This window comes from Camelina sativa, chromosome 10 (genome assembly GCF_000633955.1).
Source record: "Camelina sativa cultivar DH55 chromosome 10, Cs, whole genome shotgun sequence".
Taxonomy (NCBI): Eukaryota; Viridiplantae; Streptophyta; class Magnoliopsida; order Brassicales; family Brassicaceae; genus Camelina; species Camelina sativa.
The window spans coordinates 2,569,513-2,578,503 of record NC_025694.1 but is presented as its reverse complement, the minus strand read 5'-3'; the positions used below and the strand labels follow the sequence as shown (position 1 = coordinate 2,578,503).

At 35.4% G+C, this 8,991-nt stretch overlaps 2 protein-coding genes across 2 annotated transcripts in view; one reads left to right on the top strand and one right to left on the bottom strand.

Moving 5' to 3' along the window:
* The window catches only part of LOC104719977 (protein NUCLEAR FUSION DEFECTIVE 4-like), a gene marked incomplete at its 5' end in the record, with an annotated part of 3,048 nt that extends 1,911 nt beyond the window's left edge, over positions 1-1,137 (bottom strand). Inside the window, one exon of the mRNA XM_010437955.2 lies at positions 419-1,137. Within this exon, the coding sequence (XP_010436257.1) occupies positions 419-1,137 (719 nt within the window). The remainder of the gene's footprint in view (positions 1-418) is intronic.
* On the top strand, positions 5,087-7,526 carry LOC104716642 (peptidyl-prolyl cis-trans isomerase CYP21-1). Its single transcript, XM_010434061.1, has 6 exons — positions 5,087-5,471; positions 6,092-6,173; positions 6,264-6,311; positions 6,405-6,611; positions 6,729-6,804; positions 7,092-7,526. The coding sequence occupies exons 1-6, from the start codon at positions 5,373-5,375 to the stop codon at positions 7,252-7,254; spliced, it is 675 nt and encodes a 224-aa protein (XP_010432363.1). The 5' UTR covers positions 5,087-5,372; the 3' UTR covers positions 7,255-7,526.

The window sequence follows — 8,991 nt, the reverse complement described above, 5'->3', positions numbered from 1 at the left end:
GGTCCCCACGATGTCGAGTTCTCTAATAAAGACTAAAGAAAATCTAAAAAGATCTTTCAACGCAAAAAGTCGAAAACTTTTATTATGGTCCCCCCGGGCACAAGGAAACTTCTCAATCAGGAGGAACTAACATGTCAAGAGCTTTAATAAGAAAAATCATGTGAATGAGAAAAATATTCAGTTCTAAGTAACAGAAGAGGAAAGTAATATACTCTATGTGCCTTAGCGGCAAAGCAAAGATGAAACAGAGGAAACTGACACCACCCAAATTTGCATTTGAATGCGTGTAGATAAAGTGATCAAATGAGAATATTCCAATTTCCAAGTCACGTTTACAACTTAACAAGATCTATGTTTCCAATTATTAAATCAGTTTTTTTTTTCTACTAAGAGTGTTTTAAGTAAAGTGACTACTTACTTGATGAAGTGCTCGGAGATGGTACCGGAGAGAATCCGACCAAAGAATCCCCAAATACTAATCATGGAGACAAACTTGGAAACATCCGTGTAACCAAGCGCAAGCCCGATCTGACCCATATTGTTCATCACTGCTAAACCAGTACCTACTCCACACAAGAAGGACACAAACAAAACCCAAAAGTCAACACTCAACATGGCTTCCATGATGGTGTGTTCTTCTCCAAGAACCGGTCTTTTCTTCTCAGTCGTCACCACGTTTCCATGATTCTCTTCCTCCTCATCTTTTAACGGCTTAAGAGACGGTGGCAACTCGTTATCCGCCGCCGCTGCGGCACCTACGAGAGTTTCCTCCACTACAATCTCGGATCCTGATCTCAGTAACGGTTCATCGACTCGTCCTTCTACGTCTTGTTCATCTTTATCTTTGCTACGGATATAAGCGTGGAAAGGGACGGCGATAGGAGAAGCTAAGAGGATGAGAAGAACCGAGGCGAATGCAATAGCGACAACTCCGGTTTTGATTCCCAAGATATCGTAAGACTGAAGGTACACAGCAACAACAACAGCGACGATGTTAAACACGGCGAAGTATTTAGACTCTTCGTTGTCCTCTGCGGAGGTACTAGCCGGAGGTATTTCACGGAGGAAGAAAACCGCCGTGAGACAAACGGCGAAAGGTACGACGGAGANATGGTCTTGGTGTTCCAGCTTTCCTATAGGATTGAAGAGAGATAAATGAAATATCACATTTTCAAGATTACTCTATGCAATAAAAGTTCCCTTAATAGCAATATTAGTCAAGGTCCCCACGATGTCGAGTTCTCAAATAAAGACTAAAGAAATCTAAAAAGATCTTTCAACGCAAAAAGTCGAAAACTTTTATTATGGNACCACGGTTTCGTCGGAAGTTTCTTATACAAGTCACAAGAACCGCCGTGTTCATCCACGTCGAACTGTTCCCTCCCATACAGAGAAACACACACATCTACACACAGTTGTAAAAATTAGGGTTTTACAACTTTGAAATATAGGGTTTGTTTTGGGAATCTTGAATCAGTACCTGCCAATAAGGAAGAGGTTGGATCGTGCGGCNACACAAGGAAACTTCTCAATCAGGAGGAACTAACATGTAAGAAGAAAAATCATGTGAATGGGAGAAATATTCAATTCTAAGTAACAGAAGAGGAACGTAACATAAATATACTCTCTGTGCCTTAGCGGCAAATCAAAGGTGAAACAGAGGAAACTGACACCACCCAAATATGCATTTGAATGCGTGTAGATAAAGTGATCAAATGAGAATATTCCAATCTCCAAGTCACGTTACGCTACAACTTNCAGGGATTTTAGAGCCGCGGAGTAATTTGAGAAGGTGTAATTGTTGCCGGAGATGGATTGGATCCAAACGGCTGTAACGAAACCGAGCCATTTGAGAGCTGAGGAAGAAGAAGAAGATCTCCCAAACCCCATTGGAGGAGGAGATATCGAGAAGAAGAAAGAAAGAAAGAAGAGATATTTTTGAGTGTGTTGTGTTGGTTCGTTGAGCTCTCTGCGTACAGTTTTAAAGGTGAAACGTTACGATATTTTTTTTTGTTTTTTCCGCAACTTTAGACTTTATCGTTTTTGTAGAAAGTATTTGTTTAATCTCAAAAAAAGAAAATTAATTTAATCACTAGAATGATGAAATGAGAAAGTACGAAAGGGACACGTACGGTGAAGGTGTGTGCAAATAGTGGATGATTTGACAAATAAAAAAGAGGAATTAAGTATTTTCTAGTTAAATGCAAATTGTTTCTTCATGATATTTTTTCTTAAAGGTGACTATTAATTAGAATATGGTCAACTAGGATGATTAGTAGTATTATTAGTGGGTGATTTTGGCCACTTGTTTCTTCCAAAATCCAAACATGACGACGGTTCATGCTTCCGTAACTTTTATTTTTTCTTACTTTATTTGAAAATTATATAGACGACCACATGGTTTTCTTTAATGAAATATGTTTTTTGTTTTGGTAGTAAAGTTCTCTTTCTTTTTCTTTCAACTTTTGTTCTCCATTTTAGGAGACTCAAATCCATTATATGGTCAACGAGGCAATGAATGTACGATACTACATGACATTAGATGAGTTAAAGATATCTTTGCTAGTAAGTGGATGGATATTCGGATCTACACTTGAATGAAGTTTGGAAACTAGAAAGTGGGGACTATAGTCTATAGTCCGTCTCATTACTTTTGCTAGAAGCTTCCAAGTCGTTTTGGTGCCGTCTAGCTTACGTTCGGTTTTATTTGGTATGAGAAATAAAATTGACATTGTGTATACTTGTGTAACTGAGCGCCTCATAAGCACCTTCGATGAATTGATACATTTCTACAATACTGGGATTACTGAGGAAAGTACTGAGCCGAAAATCCATAACGTTAAAACAAATCAAACCCAATTTAATTACATTGGTTTAGTTTTGCTCCTTTTGGTTTTATAAAAAGTGATCCAGTTCACACTAAACATTACAAAAAGATTTTGTTTGGCTTTGTCAAAGTCACTCAAACATGCGTCTTTTTATATGGAAAACAAGTCGTGAACAAACTCTAACGTTTCATGTTGCCAAGGGTTGTATTTCCTTTTTTTTTTTTTTTTTTTTGTTAAAGAAAGGTTGTATTTATTTCTCTGTCGCTTGTACGTACGGAACAATTTTTATCGAAACACTAGGAAAATATCCAGAGTAGTCACTTGTTCTGATCACGATGCTTTAAAATTTTAGTTATTCGGCGTGTTTAGTTTCATATAATCTAAGTATTTGGATGTGACAACAATTTTTCTCCACCAAGTAAGGTACCAACTTGTATTTTTCATCCAAACGTTATTGGCTTTGATTGGATATATAATTTAGATGAGTGTTTTGGTTTGTATTCTTCAAAAATCACAACGAACCATTAATCAAAATTTCAGATACTTGAGATTCCCCTAAAGAAATAGTTTTTTTCAAAATAATTATCTAATTAGTTTTGTTTACTATATTTCATCAAAAGCTACAATTTTGCCGTATTTCACTAAGTTTTTTTTTTTTTTTTTTTTTTTNCTAAGTTCACTTCCTACTTTCCCAATAATTCCCAATAATTAAGTTTGGCTTATTATATTCACGATATTATTTTACATAATGCGAATCGATACGTGGAATTATACTTCTTTTCTGATTTTATTCTCACGCTTAAAATAGATAACTGCTGAATCCTGCCTGACGCATTTGCTGGATGATTATAGCTGGAAAAAGAAACCAAAATTTCTCTTTAAAAATGTTAATATTCGTGTGATATATAGTGATCCTAGTTATGTTATCCTTAGCCGCCTCTTTCTTTTTATGTAAGCAATTTTTTCTCTGGCAAAACGACGTTCTCATAATTTAATTCAAGAATATTTGTTCGTTAACTATCCGATCCTAATGACTCATACCGTATGATATATATAGTAAACTCAGTCACGTTCGTCAAAATTTCATTTTAATCACGCATGAACGACAAATAATGTGGAGATAAAACCAGTACAATTTATTGATCGCATTCAAAATGAGTTATTGACGTACGTGTCTATGCTATTAAATTTCCATCGGGTCTAAATGATAAGATCAGTACACAAATGATACCGTAGGTGTATCAATATGATTGAGAACACCAAGAACATGTTCAACAAAGTCATGAAAGCTTATAACCATTTTGCCAATTGTGATGTGATAAAAGAGATGAATATTTGATGGGGCCAAGTCGGGATTTCGAACAGTAAGGGAGTGATATGGACATGTATCTTTCTATCCGTGAAATTAATTCTTGCGGGCGAGATTTATCATAATTGTCAAATAAGTGATCTGATTTGTTGGCGAGGTTATCACAGATTCACAATTTGCTTATCACCAAAAAAAAAAAATATTTTTCTTTTTATTTTTATTTTTTTTTATTTACAAAGAAAAAAGTACAAAAGGCATTTGTATGTTAGTGTTGTAGGATTCCATAATGTAATGATTTTATTAGATACTAGTACAAAAAATGAGATTTAACGGATGAAAAATGACGGACAAAATGAGGAAAACAAAAATCGCAAGTAGCAAACAAACGTGAAAATATGAGTACGAGTTACTATCGCTCTAATTAAAATAAAAATATCTCGCCTACCAACTAGGCGAGTGTCAACTAGTTTACATTTGAACCAGATACTCATCAGTCATTCAACTCTTTTTGTTGTAGGAAACTTAAAAGTTTGAACTACCAAAATAATTATAATACAGACAAAATAGAAAAATTAAAGAAAGTAACACAAAAAAAATCTAATATCTGTCCCTTTTTATCAAAAGCGGAGAAGTGACCAAAACAAAACAAAAATATATCAACATTCGTATTTACCAAATACGTAAAAGCGAACAAATTTTGAAACACTTCTGTTCAAATTTCAAACAATAAAAATTAGATATGTTCCCTAACTTCTTCCCTTGTATGATCTAATTTGATTGTAAGTAATTTGGCTAATTCAAACACTAAAATCGCAATATAATTTATTGAAATAATAGCCCATATTTTGAGTTTAATAATAACTAAAACACCAAACTTTAATGGGCCGTCGTTACTCGTTAATTAGGCCCATTACCTAAATTATAGAACGAAAGAAAAAAACAAATCATCTATTCTTCGACGAAGAACTGAAACACACAGTGGAATTGAGATCGATTTCGACTTTGATTGCCGTGAAGATTTTGCTAAATCCCTAATTCCTCCTAAAGCTTTCACCTTCGGAGCTATATCACCGGACACTATAAGTGTTTTTCCAGTTAATCCTGTGATTGAGAGATCTAACCAAGTGTGAAGTTTCTGACTTTTTTTGAGATCGGGTTCTGTGTTTTTGTTTTGTTGTTGTTGGCGTGAGATGGATTCTTAAAGAAGGAAGAAGAACGAAGAACGAAGAACGAAGATGCGTAGAGAGATCTCGTTTTTGCTACAGCCCAGATGCCTTCTTCTCCTCGTTGCCCTTACGATTTTTCTCGTCTTTGCTCTCTTTAACACTGGAAAAGTACGTTTTTTTCTCCGACCCACTTTTCATGTGGATCTGTTTGAGTACTACTCTTGTGTTCATTCGTGGTTTCAATCTATGGAAATTTCGAAATTAGTCTTCTTTTTAAGAAATTATGAGAGATCTGATTCTCTTTTTAACACTTTTTGTGAAGTTGCCTTGTGAGTGATTAGTGTTGGTTGGATTTGGTTTTGAGTAGTCTCTCTTGGATTCAAATTTTAACATTATGCCTCCAAGTACATTGAAGTGTTCAAGTGAATTTACATGAGGAGCTTGTACTGTGTGTGATATGTTGGTCAAGTGTGTGTTTGTGTTTAGAAGTAGCCAACTTTGATGTGCATTTGGTTGTCCTCGAAAAGATCATAATCTAGAGAATGCAAGTGACAAAGAATCCTTAGCACTTGCTTTTTTTTATCCATCTTATGATTGGTTTTTGATTATTCTGTCTGGATAACATTGTTGAACTTTGGTTAGCTTTCTGTTTTCTTTGTCTGCCTAACATATATTTTAGGTTTCTCGTTGTGGAGTATTTGGTGTGGGAAGGTTTAATAGAGGAGTAACAGAATGTGGATATGCCTTCTGTATGTTTTGCCTGATTTGCTTTCTCTCTTGATGTTTAGAATGAGGAGAAGCAAGTAATCGAAGATAACGAAATCACCCACAGGGTGTTTCTCGATGTTGATATCGATGGCCAACGCTTAGGTACATGGACTGATATATTGGGATATCTTCTTTGCCTTAAGCTTCCTTCAACTTCTTTCGATTTTGCTTTCTGTTAATTCAAAACTGCAGGCAGGATTGTTATCGGACTATATGGCAGTGTTGTGCCCAAAACAGTAGGTATGTCTTTGGCATCTTGAATGCAAATCTCAGGATACGATTAATTTTGATTAGATAGTTTCTAATGTTGTATGTCTATGTTTTTTTTTGCAGAAAATTTCAGAACTTTATGCACAGGAGAGAAGGGAAAATCCTCAAGCGGAAAGCCTTTACACTATAAGGGAACACCGTTTCATCGTATAATATCTGGATTTGTAATCCAAGGAGGAGACATTGTCCATGGTGATGGAAAAGGGACTGAGTCAATTTATGGTGGTACTTTCCCTGACGAAAATTTCAAGATAAAGCATTCACACGCAGGTGCGCATATATACTCTCTACCAACATATGAAATTTGAGAATATTGTCGGAAAAAATGGTTTTTTGAGAGCCATATGTATTCTTGTAGTTTATATGAAAACGAATTTGCATGTGTAGGTGTTGTAGCGATGGCTAATACAGGACCCGATTCTAATGGCTCGCAGTTCTTTATCACTACTGTTAAGGCTAGCTGGTAAGCTCCCCTCTCATGCTCTCACTTCATGCACACTTTTTCTTACAAAAAACATACTAGAAATATGATATCAAGTTCTCCAAATTTAAAGGCAGACACATTTGTTCTTGGGAAAGTCCTGAGACGATCCTCTAGGGATCCAACCTAAATTCATTTAGACAAAGATTATGAATTCGAATTCTACACTAGAATGAAATGTGAATAACAAACACACGGACAATTCTTGTGGATTTAGTGTTGGATTCTAAAAAGTAAGATTTGATGATTGTGAAAACTGTGTGGTGCAGGTTGGAAGGAGAACATGTGGTGTTGGGGAAGGTTATACAAGGAATGGACAATGTATTCGCTATTGAAGGTGGAGCTGGAACTTACAGTGGCAAACCCAGGAAAAAAGTTGTGATTGCTGATTCTGGAGAGATTCCGAAAGACAGATGGGATGAAGAGAGATGACAAAGCCAACCTAACATACACATCACTTCAAATCTGGTTCTCTTCCTGTGATATTCTCTCTCTGTTTTTTCCTTCTTTCTATTTATAGTATTGCACATGCGATAATCCGAATTCTGAACAGTGAACACAATGCCAAATTGCCAATGTAGTTAGTGTCTAAAGCTGGAAGCATCTGTAGCTTTTTCTCTTTAAGTTTTTTTCTCCCAATATATGATTTTTAGTTCAGTCTACAGCTATGTAGATAATGATATCATTATTTTCAGTATACCTTATTGTACCTCTATACACTCAAATCTAGACCTACAATTTCACAAATTTGAGGTTTGGACTTTGGATTCTCGATATATCGAATGACACTATCGAAACAAACAGAGAAAAATGTATGAAATGGATTTGATGGTAACATGGTTATGATAAAAGAGATGATTCCAAAGAAGAAACGAACACAAGTATAGCACAACAAGTCAAAGCCTAACTATTTAACAACTTTAGAAGACAAGCCACCAGATGGACAAACAAATCGTCCCAACAACAAACTACAAAAGGGAAACTAATCAATAAAATCATAAGACATATCGACACATGCTTATGCTATTATCTACTTACACGGTTACACCTCATCAAACTCGTGCATGCATGGGCTATTGTTATCCACAAGTATATGCAGACATGGTTATGTCCCCTCAATCTCATCCTTGATCACTATTTATGAACCACTAGTAAATTATTTAAACAGTAAATCTAATATAATAAAGTGCAAAAAGACTAGAAATTGAAGCACATTTGTGTCTAAAGGTGATTCAATACTTCTTAAATCTTACCACGCACACTCTGATCCACAGAGATCGAATTAGGTTGAAATTAAGTTGAAGCATAACAAATGGGAGACCTTATGCCCCCATAATTCTTCCATATCTTTAGATTTTAGTGTTTGTGCTTTTTTAGTTGCACCCGAATAATAACAGGTAGGGGTCCATGCAAACTCATGTACATATCATAAAAATATAACTATACTCTATCTTATATATATCTAACTTCAATTAACAAAACATATTTATGCATGTAGACAGTAGACGTATTTCATGATACAATTAATAGTCTGAGTTGCTCAACTTATACCATACATGAACTAGACAATATCATGGGAAGACTATAAGAGACTTTGGGACTGCAAAATTCGTCTTGGGATTGTGTAGCGGCGTTCAACGTATCTTAAGGTTATATTCTGTGAACCCTTTATTTACCGACACCAAATATTAAGATTTACTTGAATTGGGCTGATAATCAAGAGTTTTATAATATTAGATCAAAAACAATCAGAGACTAATTCAGTCCAGGGGAAGTGGGGGAAACTAGAACTTTATTTATTTGTTTGGAGCTCAAGTTGAAGTTTCAATTAGTGCTCAACGTTTTCGTTGTCCGACCCGATTTCTTTTGTAATACTATAATCCAACCGGTTTTCGGAGTATGAAAGTTGATCTCATGTCTCATACCTTAGCTTCCACGCAAAGGGGTCGCTTTAGTTTTGAGTAACACAAAATTGGAGAAAACAATGAGAATGTAGGCATTGGATCCAATCCTATTATTTGGGACCAGCTTCTCTCGATTCCTCGCTTCTTTTTTTCTTCGTCAACATCTTTTGATCAATTTTCCAAGTCTATGTTAATCATCTTATTATGTTTCCATGGATAGGACTTTCCGAATGAAACTCAAAAATGATATCAAATTTTCTCTTCT